Source organism: Mus caroli, unplaced genomic scaffold (genome assembly GCF_978045245.1).
Source record: "Mus caroli unplaced genomic scaffold, Mus_caroli_1 scaffold_5, whole genome shotgun sequence".
Classification (NCBI taxonomy): Eukaryota; Metazoa; Chordata; class Mammalia; order Rodentia; family Muridae; genus Mus; species Mus caroli.
Genome location: NW_028227260.1, coordinates 94,984,541 through 95,001,356, shown reverse-complemented (window position 1 = coordinate 95,001,356; position 16,816 = coordinate 94,984,541). Strand labels below are relative to the sequence as shown.

Here is a 16,816-nt window from a genome sequence, read left to right as displayed (position 1 = left end):
CAGTAAAGGCCAAGGAAGGACATGTGATGGCCTGCTCTATTACTCTATCATGTCTCCCCTTGAGACAGACTCTTTCAATGAACCTGGAGCTAGGTTGGCAGCCAGCAAGCCCCAGTGATCCTCCTGTCTCTGCTGGCTCACAGCAGTTTAGTTATAAGCCCACTTAACTGACATGCTTAGCTCTTTACATTACTGACGATTTGAACTCAGGCCCTCATACTTGAAAAAGGATCAAAGTTCCTTAGGGTTACAACCACTATCATAGAATCTGACCTTTAGACCATGGACATGTATTTATTTCTAGCAAAATTCCAGAAACATAAATAGATATGAGCAACTGATGAACCTACACCGATCCTTGGGATTGCTGCATCTTTTTACAAGATATGTTACTAGATATTCCCCTTCCCTGACTAGATGGAGCCACAGGAGGGTGCTATAGACACAACAAGGCAGCTGGCACATAGATCATAGTGGCTGCTTAAGCAATCTGAGCAAGATGTTAAATCAGCCATTTGTCTTGCCTTATATTGCTTGTCAAAGGAAAAGAAGTAAACAGCAGTTATCAACATAACAGATATAAGATTATAACTGTAGGAACAGATTCCATGGTGCACCCCAACAGGAATTCCATGGCATTCCACCCCAAGTATCACTCTGGGAATATTGGATGATTATAAAATCTACTTTTTTTTTTAATTTAAAAAATTTATTAGATATTCTCTTTATTTACATTTCAAATGCTATCCCCTTTCCCAAAAAGTCCTCAATACCAATACCCTCCCCCTGCCCCGCTCCCCAACCCACCCAATCCTGCTTCTTGGCCCTGGCATTACCCCATACTGGGTCATAAAATCTTGGAATGACCAAGGTCCTCTCCTCCCATTGTTGGCTGACTAGGCCATCCCCAGCTACAAATGCAACTAGAGACATAAGCTCTGGGCATACTGGTTAGTTCATGTTGTTGTTACTCCTACAGTATTGGAAATCACTTTAGACCCTTGGGTACTTTTTCTAGCTCCTCCATTAGGGGCCCTGTGTTCCATCCAATAGCTGATTATAAGCATCCACTTCTGTATTTGCCAGGCAGTGGCATAGCCTCACAAGAGACAGCTATATCAGGGTCCTGTAAGCATAATCTTGTTGGCATGTACAATATTGTCTGGGTTTGTGGATTATTTATGGAATAGGTCTGTAGGTGAGGCAGTCTCTGGATGGTCATTCCTTCCCTCTAAGCTCCAAACTTTGTCTCTGTAACTCGTTCCATGAGCATTTTGTTCCCCATTCTAAGGAGTGAAGTATCCACATGTGTTTTGCAACTTGTATCTTGGGTATTCTAAGTTTCTGGGCTAATATCCACTTATCAGTTATAAAATCTACTTTCATCAGAAGCTATCCATTTAGATTAGAAAGAACTGCATTTGTCAACTAAAGAACCCTACTTCTGAAGAATATACAAGTCCTTGGGTTTCATCCTCAGTACAAGGGGGAAAAACAGAACTGTGTACCCAAAAGTGAAGTTTTACTACACATCCATGTACTAACAGTTTGATCAACAATAGTCCACATATGACAAGGCTCTGCTGAAATTATAATTTAACTTTTGCCTATAGTAAATGCAGTTAAAACAGAAAAGGAAACTGTACATTAGAACTGCAGAATTCACAGTGAAGGGTTTAGCAGAAGTTTTTACAGATCTCAATAAGCTACTTAAAAAAAAAAAAAAAAAAAAAAAAAAACATGAGCCAGGCGTGGTGGCGCATGCCTTTAATCCCAGCACTTGGGAGGCAGAGGCAGGCGGATTTCTGAGTTTGAGACCAGCCTGGTCTACAGAGTGAGTTCCAGGACAGCCAGGGCTACACAGAGAAACCCTGTCTTGAAAAACAAACAAACAAACAAAAACCAAAAAAAACAAAACAAAAACACATGACCAAAAAAAACCCCAAAAAATATAGGGCTGGAGGTTATGGATTAGTGTGCAAGAGGCTCTGGGTTCAAGCCCCAGCACGAAAAACATAATTTGAAAACATGGACCTCAGCATCCAAAAGCTTTCCACTAAGAGGGAGAAACTCACAGCGTGCATTTTGCTTACAAGCAAGTATATATGAAAATACATACAGGGTAAATCACAATGGGCACATTTATCAATACAATAATACTTCCTTAAAAAGAAACTTAAGAGATACCCGAAAAGATGATACTGTGGTCACAGGAGATAACAACTCCATGTGTGCTACTGCCCCTGAAAGTCTTGTAGTGGGATAAGAGGTAGGGGTAGAGAATGGCATTTCTGATGATTCTGACCGTACACAGCCTTGGGCTGATTTTGTTTATTATCTTGGTTTAACAAAAAGTTTAAAATATATAAAAAAAAATCTCATTAAGATATTTTTGTGCAACTATCCAATGGGTTGTTTATACTGTTATTATAAAAGTAAAAAACTTGAATTTAAAAGCAGCCTACCTGTGCAGTGTTTATAAAGTTTATAGTATGGTATTCCTTCATGTTCACTTCTCAGCCCCTCTTGCCATCTCACCTAGAGCAATGACCTATACTGCAAGCTACATTCATGCCCCATAAAGATACACTGAGTTTTAGTTTTGTGTACCTTTCTCTTTCATTAATTTCCTAAAGTGTATTTATTTTATTTATGTATAAATGTTTCTTCTGTTTATATGTATGTACACCATGAACATACCTAGTGCCCACAAAGGTGAAAGACAATATCAGGCTGGAGAGATAGCTCAGTGGTTAAGAATACTGTCTGGGGAGCTGCAGAGATGGCTCAGAGGTTAAGAGCACTCATTGTTCTTCTGAAGGTCCTGAGTTCAATTCCCAGCAACCACATGGTGGCTCATAACCATCTGTAATGAGATCTGGTGCCCTCTTCTGGTGTGTCTGAAGACAGCTACATATAATAAATAAATCAATCCTTGGGCCAGAGCAAATGGGGCAGGAGAGAGTGGGCTGGAGAGAACAACCATCACTTAATGAGATCTGACGCCCTCTTCTGGAGTGTCTAAAGACAGCTACACTGTACTTACATATAATAAATAAATAAATCTTTAAAAAAATAAATCTTACTGGGCTTATAAACCACACTTAGAAAAAAAATAGTTTTTCTAGAAGACTTGGATTTAATTCCCAACATCCATATGATAGCTTCCAACTGTCTATAACCAAGCATGCATATAACACACAAACACACATGAACACAAGACACTCATACACGGTAAGTAAGTAAGTAAGTAAGTAAATAAAGTCAAGTGTGGTGGTGCATGCATGCCTTTACTCTTACTTAGCACTTGCAAGGCAGAGGCAGGCTAATCCCTGTGAGTTTAAAGCCAGTTTGGTCTATACAAGCAATTCCAGGATAACCAGAGCTACTTAGTGAGACCCTATCTTGGAGGGAAAAACCAAGGCTGTTGGATTGTCTGGAACTGGCATTATGGGTGGATATAAACTGCCACTGTGGGTGTTGGGGATCAAACCTTCTGCATTCTCTGCAGAAATAAGTGCTTTTAACTGCTGAGCACTTTTTGTTGGTGGTGATGGTTTCTTTTTTGTTTTTAATGCTGAGAACTGACTAAACTACAGGCTCTTTCCTTGCCTACAAGCTTTTTGCCACTAATTCAACTAAGCTGTAAACAAGCCCCATTTCCCCCAAGTTTTTGTGTTCCTATTTAACTCAGTCTTACTTGCCCTTGATAAATCCTACACTTATAAATGTCTTCCCATTAAAAATTCAAGTCTCACATTCTAGCCAGCTCAATCAGTGGGGCCATCTAGACAGCTGGGATTCTGAAAGGTCATTCATCTAATTGCTATTTCTGTTAGTATCTACATCTTACCATATCTGCTCACCATACCCTTATCTGCACAGAATAGGCTAAGGGACAGAAAGCCTCATATGGCCTCTACCTGAATGGCACTGATCTGCATAGTAGCATGCATGTCAATTAGGACTATACTTAAGTACACTGGTTAGGCCAACACCCTGACCACACTAGCACTGTATCCATGAGAACATTTAGCCTGCAAACACTGCTGAGAATCCTGTTTCATCTATAGAAGGGAAGAAATAGAATTTACAGAAGTCTTCAGTAATTCAGATCTCTTCTTTCTCAAAAGCATACAAACCTTTCTAGAACATGACTTCAGATTGAACTCAAATTTTCCCATTCTAGTGGCTTCCCACCAACCCTCTCCTACTTGGCAACTGGGAAAGTAAATGTTTGCCTTCCAACATTTATCCCATTCTGCAGCTCCTCAAGGATCAGTAGCAGTTCCATCACTAACTGATCTTATAGTTTCTGGATATAATTTTATCATGCCTAAATGAAGTTAAATTGTTTAGAGAAGCTTGACATTTTGGTAGAGCCTTATAGGGAAGTTTCATTCTTCCCTCCAACTCTTTACTTAACATAGCCATGTAAAGCCTGCTTTCTACCCAGTTCTTTTCATGAAGGATTAACAGCAGGTTTTCTTTTCACTCTCCATACTGTGTTTGTGTGTGTACATTAGAGATGTCACCTAAGGCCTTGCACACACTAGGCACTGTCACCCAGTAGCCCCATCCCCACCATATTTTTTTTAAAACTCTACATATTTAGGGTGTGTGTCAACCTCTCCCAAAATTCTCATTTCCTGACTTTCCTAAATTTGAAGATGATAAGCTTTAAGGTGATTAAACATACTACTTTAAGCAAAGCAGACTGATAATCCTAATAATCCCAGTGACTCAGGAGGCTGAAGCAGAGGAATGGTAAATCTGAAAACCAGCAGAGGCAACTTGGTGATACCCTACTTCAAAAGCAAAGAGGTCTAGAGAGATGATCTGGTGGCTAGGAGTACCTGCTCTTACAGAGGACATGGATATAATTCCCAGCACCTATATAGTGTCTCACAACCATCTGTAACCTCAGTAGTAAAGGATCTAACCAGAGGTATACATGTGGTACACATACATGCATGCAGGCCAAATATTTATTTATTCATTCATTCATATATATATATATATATATATATATATATATATATATGTATGTATATGTGTGTGTGTGTGTATATATATATATATAATAAAAATGAATACATCTAAAAAGAAAAATTTTTGGAAAGCAAAGGATATAGCTCAGTAGTACAATGCATGCCTAGTTATGCAAGAGTCCCTGGGTTCAAGCCCTGGTACCACAAAAAATATTTAACACTTACATGAAAATAAATACACACACACATACCCCCCCACACACACACACACACAATATCTTTAAAATGTCTTAAGAGTTGAAAGTGCATAATATCATTTGCATTTGTGGAGTTCTAAGTTGTTCATACATACAGTGATGATTCAACACACTCAAACACTAGAGATACAAAATTAAGTGGATACACACACACCCTTACTTGCCTCCACATTTCACTCTCCTCAGCTGGGATGCAGAAAATCCAGGATTATGTGACCTCACTGTTTTCTGGAAAGCTAATATCTGGCTAGGTAGTCATACGTTTAACTAACATGTAGTGAGGCACAGCAAGCCAGATGATTAAGAGGGTAAAAAAATCCTTTAAACAATAAATCTTGAGTCTTTTGGCCCAAAGCCAGGTGGGAATGACTATATTTGAACCTACCATGAGAATCCACACTCTCATGGTAGCACTGTCTGAATAGTCTCTAAAATTCCTATGTTGAGTTAAATCTTCATTATGGTGATACTAAATGATAGAATCTACTGGGAAATCATTAAGCTTTGTCCTCATAATGGATTAGTATCTTATAAAGGTCCACAGGAAACTAGCTTGGGCTTTTTATGCTGTTAGCATGTAAGAATAGTGTTCTTTCCCTCCAGATAATGCAGCATCAAGGTACCATTTCAGAAGCAAAAAATAGCCCTCACTAGACACCAAGCCTGTCCAAGCCTTGACCTGACAGCCCCTAGAACAGTGAGAAATACATTTCTTTTTACCACAGAGCAAATGGACTAAGACAACTGGCCCTGAACTACAGAGCAACCAACATTTTAGGTTTGTTTTTGTTCTGTTATTCTGGGGAACAAATCCAGGGTCTTACACATACTTTACTACTGGTCTATATTCCCAGCCTATTACTGATACCTTCTTAATACCATCACCTGCCCTGGCCTGTCTACTTCTTGGCTACGCCCTTGGATCAAAGCCCATAGGTGAAAATGGAGGCTGGAAACAGGGTTCTGACTAAAATAGGCATTTTCTTCTCATTTGATCTTACCCAACTAGCCACCTTTGTAGCCTTGGCTGAGGCTCTCCATCTTGCAAGAAATGTTGAGAAATACTCAAGGCACCACAGGTCACAACACGCTCTTAAATACAAATTACACTAGGGAAGGCCCTGAGGACTAGGTCAGCTTTAATCCATTCATGCTACTTCTGCTCACTTTACCCAACTCAGTACCCCATATACAAAAGGCCCCAAACCAGCCAGTCCCTTATAAGATGAGGTCCAAAGATCCTTTCCCAGAGGGAAAACTTTGCAACTTCAATCTACAAACAGAGCACAAGACAGTAATACATTTGACCTACCACAAAATGTGGTAAGATAGAGTCTTCTGCCAAGCATGATAGCAAACAGCTTTAATTTCATCACTTGGGAGGCAGAGGCAGGTGGATCTTAATGAGTTTAAGGCCAACCTGGTTTACATAATAAGTTCTAGGGCAGCCAATGATGCATACAATGAGTCAGTGTCTGTCTGTCTCTCTTTCGTTCTTCCTTCCTTTCTCTCTCTCTCTCTCTCTCTCTCTCTCTCTCTCTCTCTCTCTCTCTCTCTCTCAAAAAACAAACAAACAAAAAACAGTAAGGTCTTCTGGAATTTGTTCTACCACCCCCACCCCCACCAAGCCCCCCCACCCAACTCCTTGCTGCTTCTGAAGGTCAGGGGGCAATTGTGTGGTTTATCAAACAAAAACAGGGTCTTTGGGCCCAGGACACACAGAGAAGTTAAAGCCACAAGAGAAGGCCAAACAGCTCTATATCCTTGGCTAGCCCACAAGCCCCTGGTCCCGTCCCTCTGTACTCACAAGGACAGCAGCAAGGAAAAGCCAGCAATATAGAGATTCCTCTGAGCACGGAAAAGCTTCATGTGGAAGTGCTCCATGGCACCTGGATTGTTCTGGAGGTTCACCTTTTCTGTCACATCATCGTATTTCAGGATCTCTCTTACAGCATCTATGGTAGAGCAGAGATGGGCATTTGGATATCACTTTGACAAGGAAAGCAGGTAGGAAGATAAGCCAGACTCTTATCCTTCAAATCCATCTTCTTCATTAGTATTAATTCTACACACCCCATTTATGGGAGGCTTTATCAAAAGTTGCCAGGACAGTCTCCTCTTAACTGTTTACACATCAAGCCCCACCCTACTCTAGTTAGATCATGCGTGTGCACTATACTTCAAGATGCTCTTCAAGGTTGAAGCATTGCTGGTAATGAGGACAGATTCCCTTTCATATGATGCTCCCAACCTCAGTTTGTTGTTTTCTCTCAAGTTGAAGTGCCAGCCACTCAACTGCTAACTCAGAGGTCCTGCTGGTAGAATGCTCACGGAACTGTTCAGGAGGCATGGGCTACAATGAGCATTATTATGTTTTACTTAAAATTAAAAAGAACTTTATGAGCTGAGGAAATGACTCTGTGAGTGAAGGTACTTGCCACCCAGACTGACCACCTGAGTTCAATCTCCAGGACCCATAAGGTAGAAAGACAGAACTCTTTTGCTACTTGCTGTGACCTTTGCATGCACACTCTGGCATGCATGTGTTTACCATCCCCGATAAACTGGGGTGTATTCACACTCATCAAAAATTCATTTTTAAAGATGAATTCATGCTCATCAAAAATTCAAACAACAAAATTGTAAAAAAAAATCTCTTAATATAGTCAGTCACCTAAGGCTACATATCTATCCATGTAAATACAGAGCTATCAAATTTAAAGTCAACTGTCACATCACACTATGCTATCTGCTTTGTAACATACATTTGTCACTGAAATTATCTTCAATCTGTGTTTCCTGTCCATCTTTTTCACAGCAGACTATAAATTGAGAGCAAAAGAATTCTCCTTTATATCCTGTAGAGTCTACCATAAGACACAGCAGAAAGTCTACTGTTGAGTGAGTAAGCAACCTCTGCTCCCACAAGAGCCACTGTCAGATGCATAATACATGTCCTCAAAATCTTTGATTTGTAATGCAGAAATGGAACCTTAGTATATCTACTAATCTCCCCCATCCCTTACCTCAACAAAGTGTTCTAGAGGTTTGGTGGCAGACACCTTTAATCCCAGTATTTGGGAAGTCAAGGCAGGCAGATCTCTGAGTTGAAGCCAACCTGGTCTATGTAGGGAGTTCCATGTCAGCCAAGGCTACACAACGAAACACTATCTCCCACTGTCAACAACAACAAATAAAGGAACATTTAAAAAAAAATCAGCCAGGCGTGGTGGCGCACACCTTTAATCCCAGCACTTGGGAGGCAGAGGCAGGCGGATTTCTGAGTTCGAGGCCAGCCTGGTCTACAAAGTGAGTGCCAGGACAGCCAGGGCTACACAGAGAAACCCTGTCTCGAGAAACCAAAAAAAAAAAAAAATCAGTACATAAAAATCTACCCTAAAGCAGGGCATGGTGGCACATGCCTTTAAGCCCAGCACTCAGGAGGCAGAGGCAGGTGGATTTCTGAGTTCGAGGCCAGCCTGGTCTACAGAGTGAGTGCCAGGATAGCCAGGGCTACACAGAGAAACCCTGTCTCAAAACAACAACAACAACAACAAAAATCTACCCTAAGAGCTGGGGATAGTGGAACACACCTATAAACAGGCCTTTGAGAGACTGAGGTATGAGGGTCACAACTTAGTATCTACAAGATGAGACCCTGCCTCAAACGACTAAAAATAACAACAAAAAGTCTACGTGAAGAAGGTTCTTAACACACCTCCATGTGAGACAAGCAAGATATCATTGTCTGGGTACTGTTCAGTTTGTCCTTTCTAGTTTGAGACTACACAACAATGTGCCTGCCCTTTTAGTAACTTTGCATTAAATCTGTGCCATGAAGCACTCTCAAAGCACCAGTAGGATCATAAACTGGTATAACACACCTAGAAGAAAATAAAAAACATTCATACCCTCAGGTTCATCTGGGTAGAATTATGGGAGAATATGATACATTACTTTAAAAGAATTCAATTGCTATCAAAAGATGTCTAAGGTACAACATAACTGGAAAAAGCACCATCCAAAGCGTACATATGATTCCAGGTTGTAAATATTTCAACACATAACTAACTATTCAATGAGAGTAACCTGTTCCATGTATGTTACAAGGGATTGTGTTTAATTTTTGTATTTAAAAAATATCCACTATTTTCATAATTAGAAAACAAGCCAAAATTTTTTTGTTACTTATATTTAGAAATCACATCATTCCAAGGACTACCTTGTCAAATAACCAAGAGGAGACTTGGAATGAGAGACACTTGTGTACTATCAACCCAAGAAGAGCAGCAGAACCCAGCTCTTCCTCTCAGGTCTTAGTCAGCAGGAGTAAACCTACCCCTCTTTAACTCTATCTCTCCCAGAAAGAGCTGATCTAGGTTCCTTCCAGTGAGGAAGGGCTCTTGCTGATGATGCCCACTCTCTTCACAGTATTGTTATCAACCAGCACCTCTATCTGTAGAAGGTATGTAGACTTTTTTCCTAGGTTATGCTTTTTAAATCATTTGTATGTGTCCAGTGCGCACATGTAGATTTGTGTGTGACTACAGATACAAATGTGTCTGAGGACACCCGTGGAAAGAAGCCAGAGGACAACCTCAAGTATCAGTCCTTGCTTTCTACCTTACTTGAGACAGAACCTGCCAAGCTTCTCTCTCTCTGTAGGAATTCTGGGATTGTAGAAGCTCACATCCAATGTGTGAGTTTGGAACTTTGAAATCAAGTCCTCACACTTGCACAGCAAGTGCTTTTATCCACTAATCCATCTTCCTAGCCTCCTAGATTATGCTTCTAAGATTAAGTCATCAGAACCATACTCATCCCTAGAATTCCCAAGCTGACACCTTAAGATACATGATCTCCAAAAACAATCAAGTTCCTGTCAGTAAACTAGGATCTTCTAGTAAGTATCTCTCTGGCCCACTAAAATGTACTAGGAAATCAAAGACGTTTTTGGCTCTAGTTAGGTGACAGGGCAAGACTGGCAAAATAATCCCAACATGTGCCTTGACTCTACATTTCTTGGCTCTACCTGAACTCAAAAGTAAGCATACAAACCTATTTAAAAATATTACTTGGTGGGCAGTGGTGGAACACACCTTTAATCCCAGCACTTGGGAGGCAGAAGCAGGTGGATTTCTGAGTTCGAGGCCAGCCTGGTTTACAGAGTGAGTTCCAGGACAGCCAGAGCTACACAGAGAAACCCTGTCTCAAAAAACTAAAAAAGAAAAAGAAAAAAAAATAACTGGTATAGCCTGGTATTTCATGAAGTTCAACTCTAAGCAAGACCTGTATACTCCCCATCAGCTCCTATCCCAGAAGCTGCTCAGACCCTAAGTGGAAAAAGCTGCCTCTTAGAATCTTGTTAAAAGCATTTCAAGAGGTTATGGAGAAGCTGGCATGTAACAGCTGTGCCTAAGAACCTACAGGCCACATCTTGCCTGTTCAGACAAGTTCTGCCCCTACAAACCCCATCAAGCACTGAACATTAAAGGGAAATGTCCAATGCTGCAGCTAGTGGATGGGGCGGTGCACAATACTAACCCACATTCTATCCCACTGTGTTTCCACTAGGAACTTGAAGAAAGGAATGCTCTAAGCCTAAGTGGACATCACATCTCTAAAACAGGATGCAATATTTCACAGCAGAGTCAAGGAAAGAGGAAGTAGTCCAAGTAGGAAAACATATATATTGCTTACTATAGCAAAATAATAAACACCTAACAGCCAGACAATAGCTTTACTAGTTCCTTGTCTTTTCATGAGCCCACTACCACTTCACTATAAAATGTCCTCCTTCCATCTTTTTTGTTTTTTAAGACAGGGTCTTTCTATGTAGCCCTGGCTATCTGGAATTTTCTATGTACACCAGGTTGGTCTCAAACTTAGAAAGATCCAAGCAGCCAATGGTAGAACACCTTTTATTCCAGCACTGAGAAGGCAGAGACAGGCATATCTCTGTGAGTTTGAAGTCAGCCTGGTCTACAGATTGAATTCTAGGACAGCCAGGGCTACAAAGAGAAATTCTGCTTTGAAAAACAACAAAACAAAACAAACAAAACACCCAACTCACTAAGATTCACCTGCTATAAAGGCATACACCACCGCTCTTGTCTCCCTCCATCCTGAAACCACCTATCAAAGCCACAGCCTGCCCTCTGATCCATTTATCTTTCAGTCTTGTGGATATGCATATTAATGCTAGAGATATAAAACTATACAGCTGAAAGACCTGGAAAGACTTTACATCTGTGCAAATGCAGAAAGGTCTTAGAGCTCTGTCTCCAAGACATACATACTTTCAAACACCTAGTTTATTGCCTCACACTTTAAGACATAACCCCCTTGCCGGGCGTGGTGGCACTGGGGGGGAGGCTGAGCAGGCGGATTTCTGAGTTCGAGACCAGCCTTGTCTACAAAGTGAGTTCCAGGAAAGTCAGGACTATACAGGGAAACCCTGTCTCGAAAAACCAAAAAAAAAAAAAAAAGACATAACCCGGTTTCCAACTAGGCTGTTTATTTGGTTGTTAAGTTCTTTACCTGTAAGCCCTGTGTCCCCAGGCATGCTGGTACATATATACATAATAACCCCAGTACTCAAGTGACTGAGCCAGGAGGATCAAGAGCTTAATGCCAAGATGAGCAGTGGTTGTGCACACCTTTAATCCTAGCACTTGGGAGGCAGAGGCAGGCGAATTTCTGAGTTCAAGGTCAGCCTGGTCTACACAGTGAGTTCCAGGACAGCCAGGACTATACAGAGAAACCCTGTCTCGAAAAAAAGTTTAATGACAACCTAGACAACAGAGTAAGACTCTGTCTCAAAAGAAAAAACAAACAAACAAACTCAGGTGTCTTTTTTAAGATTAAGAAAACATCATTTTTAAGATAACAAAAGCAGCCCAGCACACACCTTTTTAATCTCAGAACTTTGAAAGCAGCAGATGGATCTCTATAAATTCAAGGCCAGCCTGGTCTACAGAGCAAGTTCCGTGACAGCCAGGGCCACATAGAGACACTGTCTCAAAAAAACAAAATAATAACAATGATAAATAAAAGACAAAATAATTTCTTAAAAAAGAAGCCTGATCTACATGACTAATAAACAGCACTATTTGAATCAGGGTCACAGACCATTAGCTTCTCTTAGTACCAGTTCTAAAATAACTAGGGTAGGGTATCTTGGTAACAAATGTGGTCATAAGAGTATATAAAGGCCATCGAGTTTGAGTCCATATGGACTGCTATAGGAACATCTTGAAATGAAGGTCCTGCTAATAGCAAGCACTTCCTTAACAGATTACCAAAAGGGCACTTAGTGAGTTTGTTTCTGAGAATGCTTATTTTCCAATGTGGCACAGAGCTTTAGAAGCCATGACACAGGATCTGGTCAGGTAGCAACCTCCTGCTACAGCTCACTCACCAATAACCAACAGTACAAGGATGACGATGAGAACCACAAAGAAAGTGTTGCCGTAGGTCACTACCAACTCGACCAGCCGGGATTTAAAAACCTTCTGCCATCTGTGAAAGAAATGAAGACAGATATTGAAGAAAATGAACTTTTGCAACCCAAACCCTAAGCAAAATTTAAGGACAACTTGGTGCTCTTCTGCAGTGGCTAAGAGGCCCCACACAAAAATCAGTCTCAGCTACTGCGTATGTCTTTCCTATTTATTAACTTCAAAAGTATTTAGAAAAAGATGTTTATGCATATGCAGAAACACCTGGAAAGTCAATCTTAAAATCCTGGCAGTTTCCAGTAAGGGTAACTTACTTTTCATCATACTTCCCTTTGTAGTAGATGAAACAACCTGCTACAAACATGGTTTTGAGACAGGCAGGATCTCACTATGTAGATGAGGCTAGCCTCAAGCTCGCAAAGATCCGCTTGCCTGTCTCACAATGGTAGGATTAAAGAAGTGTGCCACCACTATTCCTGGCTTCCCTTTATTTAAAATGTGATAATCTTTTTTTTTTTTTTTGGTCTAGACTCCTACCACCCTAGGTTATGAAAAGGAATCTAGACTCTCCATCATTTCTATGAACAAGTACTTTAGCTGTATCTAAAGAGCCTTCGGAAGGAGTTTCATGATGATAAAGCTCAGCAAGCGCGGCCGATGATGACGGTGCATGCCCTTTACTGCCATCACCTGAGAGGCAGGTGGAAACCGGGTCTACATTGCTAGCTCCAAGACTACATATCGAGATCAGATGCAAAGTTAAAAAGCAACAGTTGGTTTGTTAGAAACATGACCTGACATGATTCTGAATTTATATTTAGTATTTTAAGTTGGTCTTAATCAGTCTCCCCTTCCTGCTTTTTTTTTTTTTCAATTTTTCTATGTGTTTGTACCTGTGCATATGCATGAGTGTGTGGGCCTGAAGTGGTTATCTTCTCTAATCATTCTCTTTTTTTCTTTTTTTTTTCTTTTTTTGGTTTTTACGAGACAGGGTTTCTCTGTATAGCCCTGGCTGTCCTGGAGCTCACTTTGTAGACCAGGCTGGCCTCGAACTCAGAAATCCGCCTGCCTCTGCCTCCGGAGTGCTGGGATTAAAGGCGTGCGCCACCACGCCTGGCTCTAATCATTCTCTACTTTCTTTTTTCCCCAGTGGTCTCACTGAACCTAGAACTTACTGATTCAGCTAGACTGGCTAGGATCCTCCTTATCTTTGCCTCTACCACACTCTATTACAGAAGTGTGTTACTATGTCCAGATTTTACATCAATGACAGAGATCAAACTCAGATTTGGAGTTTATACTAGTTCAAGCAAACATTTTACTTACAGAGCCATTTCCGTAATCCTTTTCCTTTTCATACCGGGTCTCATGTAGCTCAAGCTAACCTCAAATTTGCTATGTAGCCAAGATAGGCCTTGAACTCCTAATCCTGCCTTCACCTCCTAAGTGGTGGAACAAAGTTAGTTGTTCTAGAGAGTATCCAAGACTACAGTTCCACCAGCGTCTTGGTCACTGTATTTCCTGTGAACTAAATGTCAATGTGGGTTTTAGCAAGAATATTCCTTAGGTATTATTAACTATGGTAATTTTATAACATCCTAATTTAAATACAAATAGTGTTGATGTACTACAAATGACTGAATCAATATCTAAATAATGTTTAGCAAATCCTGTATTTTGGGTTGTTTTTTGTTTTTCGAGACAGGGTTTCTCTGTGTAGCTCTGGCTGTCCTGGAACTCACTCTATAGACTAGGCTTGCCTCAAACTCAGAAATCCACTACCTCTGCGTCCCAAGTGCTGGGACTAAAGGCGTACGCCACCATGCCCAGCCTGTTCTTTATTAAAAGGGAATATAGCTTCATCCTTCATAGGCTGAGTAATGCGCATGAGCCTACTAAGCAATGCCAGTAGGAGTTAGCTAGGAGGTCAAAAGTCGGCAAATCAGCAACAATGTAAGCCAATGGTGCAAGTATTCAAGTTTCCACACAATTATCCACTACAGCCCTGAGGCCCAAGGGTAGGCAAGAGAATATTACTCAAAAAAGTTGAAGTCAGATCTTCTTTTGCAAAGACCAGAAGACAGTATGCACAGGAAAGCAACTGAAGAGGTGACAAAGCCAAACAATGTTCAAGATTGGTGATAAGAAAAAAAAAAATCATACTCCTGACACCCTTACTCAAGACAGGTTTTACTTGTTTCCATATAGCCTCAATTTCAGGGTCCACCAATTTTGCACACAGAAATTACAAGGTTCAGGGTTTGATAGCACCCTCATCATATGCTTGCTTTGTTGTTCCACTAGCCATACCTTTTGGGAGAAATGAAGGGAATGCAGAGAAGCAACACAGCAAAGACCTCTGCGTAGAGGAAGGTGGCAACTGCAGTCCACTGCAAACTCATCCTGGGACTTAAAGGTTTCCAACAGAGGGATGGGAGCTTGTTTCCTGGCAGGATACAGAAGAAACAGGAGGAACCATGAGAGCTGCAAAGTCACTGACAGGGACTGCTCAGGGACCCTGGAGAGACTGGGACTGCTATTCTTCACAACAGACCACAGGATTCTGCTTCAGAGCTTTTGAAACCCTGGTTGAAACAGGGTTTAACCCAACAGCAGACACTTGACCAATGATTCTAGCCAGCCAACAAACTTCCCTTGACTGGGACAGTTACTTGTGACCCTCCAGCAAGTATGTTACTATGACTAGGTACTTTTGTTCATGATTCCTTTCCCCGGGGCCGTCCAAGAGACTCTTAAGCCTGTTTAACTAAGAAAATGTTTTCTCATAAGAATAGGAGAACCTTCTCAGCACCCATCAGGCTCCCTTCTAAGGCTAGACCTGTTTAAGAAAATGTTTCTCATAAGAACAGTATGTAAACAGGGCCCTCAGCAACCATCAATCAGGCTTCCTTCCTAGAGTAGAAGCCTCTGCTGCCAGGAGCTATACATGTCTTCCAGTCGCTGCTACAGTGGGACTGGGACTGCAGTGTTCATACAGGTATTTTCTGCAAACGCCACCACCTAAGCCTCTGCACAAGAAAGCAGGCCCATTTCCTCCAGCTCTTATGAGGGGCAGATAAACCTAGTAGCCTCCAGCCTCCTTCTAAAGCTGCTTTTGAAAACTAGTTAGGCCTTCCGAATGCTCGCACGAATGCACAGGGTTGTAGGCCTCCATGTACTCTCAAAAGGCCCACAAGAGCGACTCCTAGAGGGCGGGAATCCAGGCCAAAAGCAAATACAGGTCTCCACAGAGCACGTCCAGGCCTTACCCAGAGAAAGTTCCAGAACCAGAAAGTCTCTCCTGAAGCCAAAAAGAGACCTCCCTGCATCCCTAGCAAGCCACAACGCCCAAGTCCATCGCACCAGGTGGCGTTCGAGGAGCTGGGCCTACCTGGGCAGCTCTTCTGGGGGGGACTGGCCCCCGTCCTCGGGCCCCCTAGAGTCCCGCTCCACCTACCTCCACCACATCCCTCTGTCTGATCCTGCCCTAAACTCCGAAGTCGGCCCGGATTCCTACACTTCCCAGAACCCACAGTATCTCTGGGATGCTCGCCTTCCTCCCTCATGAAGGGACTGGGGGGAACCTCGTTGGTCAGTCATGCATGCGGACCCAGCTTACCGAGCTTCAGCCTACTCGCACGCCCCACCGCAACTACGGAACTCTCACCAATGCTCAGGCCCGCCCCCTAGCCCGCGGGCGGAAACCGGAAACGCGCGCCGGACCCCGCCTACAAGTCCTCTAGAGGTTCCTAACGGCTCCGCCCATTGTCGTTTCCCGCCCCGCCCTTAGGAGCGGCCTGTTGCCAAGGTCTAGAAAGGAAGTAGAGGCTGGCGGTTGAAGGCCCACTGCCGCGCCTCTGACACTTCAGACACGCAGGGGTGGAGCTTGGAGGCGCCTTGGCGGGAGGGCTGGGGCCGCTTCTCTAGTGTACGCGGACTTGCTTCGTTTCTGTTGTCGGAGAGGGGGAGGGGTCCAACGGTAGAGCGAGAACGGGGTGGGACACCCCTAACTGGGACTCCGCCTCTTGCCTCAACTCCGCCTCCTCTCCCCCATCACCACCCCTGGGGAGGGGTAGGTGGGTGGGGATTCTGGGCCTTGGCGTAGACG

The 16,816-nt window shown here is 42.3% G+C and overlaps 1 protein-coding gene across 1 annotated transcript in view; it reads right to left on the bottom strand.

The window, feature by feature from the left end:
• Positions 1–16,444, bottom strand: part of Bcap31 (B cell receptor associated protein 31) — a 30,917-nt gene extending 14,473 nt beyond the window's left edge. The window contains exons 1-4 of the mRNA XM_021152805.3: positions 16,328–16,444; positions 15,019–15,154; positions 12,669–12,769; positions 7,056–7,203 (exon numbers count right to left, since the gene is read on the bottom strand). Coding sequence (XP_021008464.1) covers positions 7,056–7,203; positions 12,669–12,769; positions 15,019–15,110 — 341 coding nt within the window. The 5' untranslated portion in view covers positions 15,111–15,154; positions 16,328–16,444. The remainder of the gene's footprint in view (positions 1–7,055; positions 7,204–12,668; positions 12,770–15,018; positions 15,155–16,327) is intronic.
• Positions 16,445–16,816: the final 372 nt, after the last annotated feature.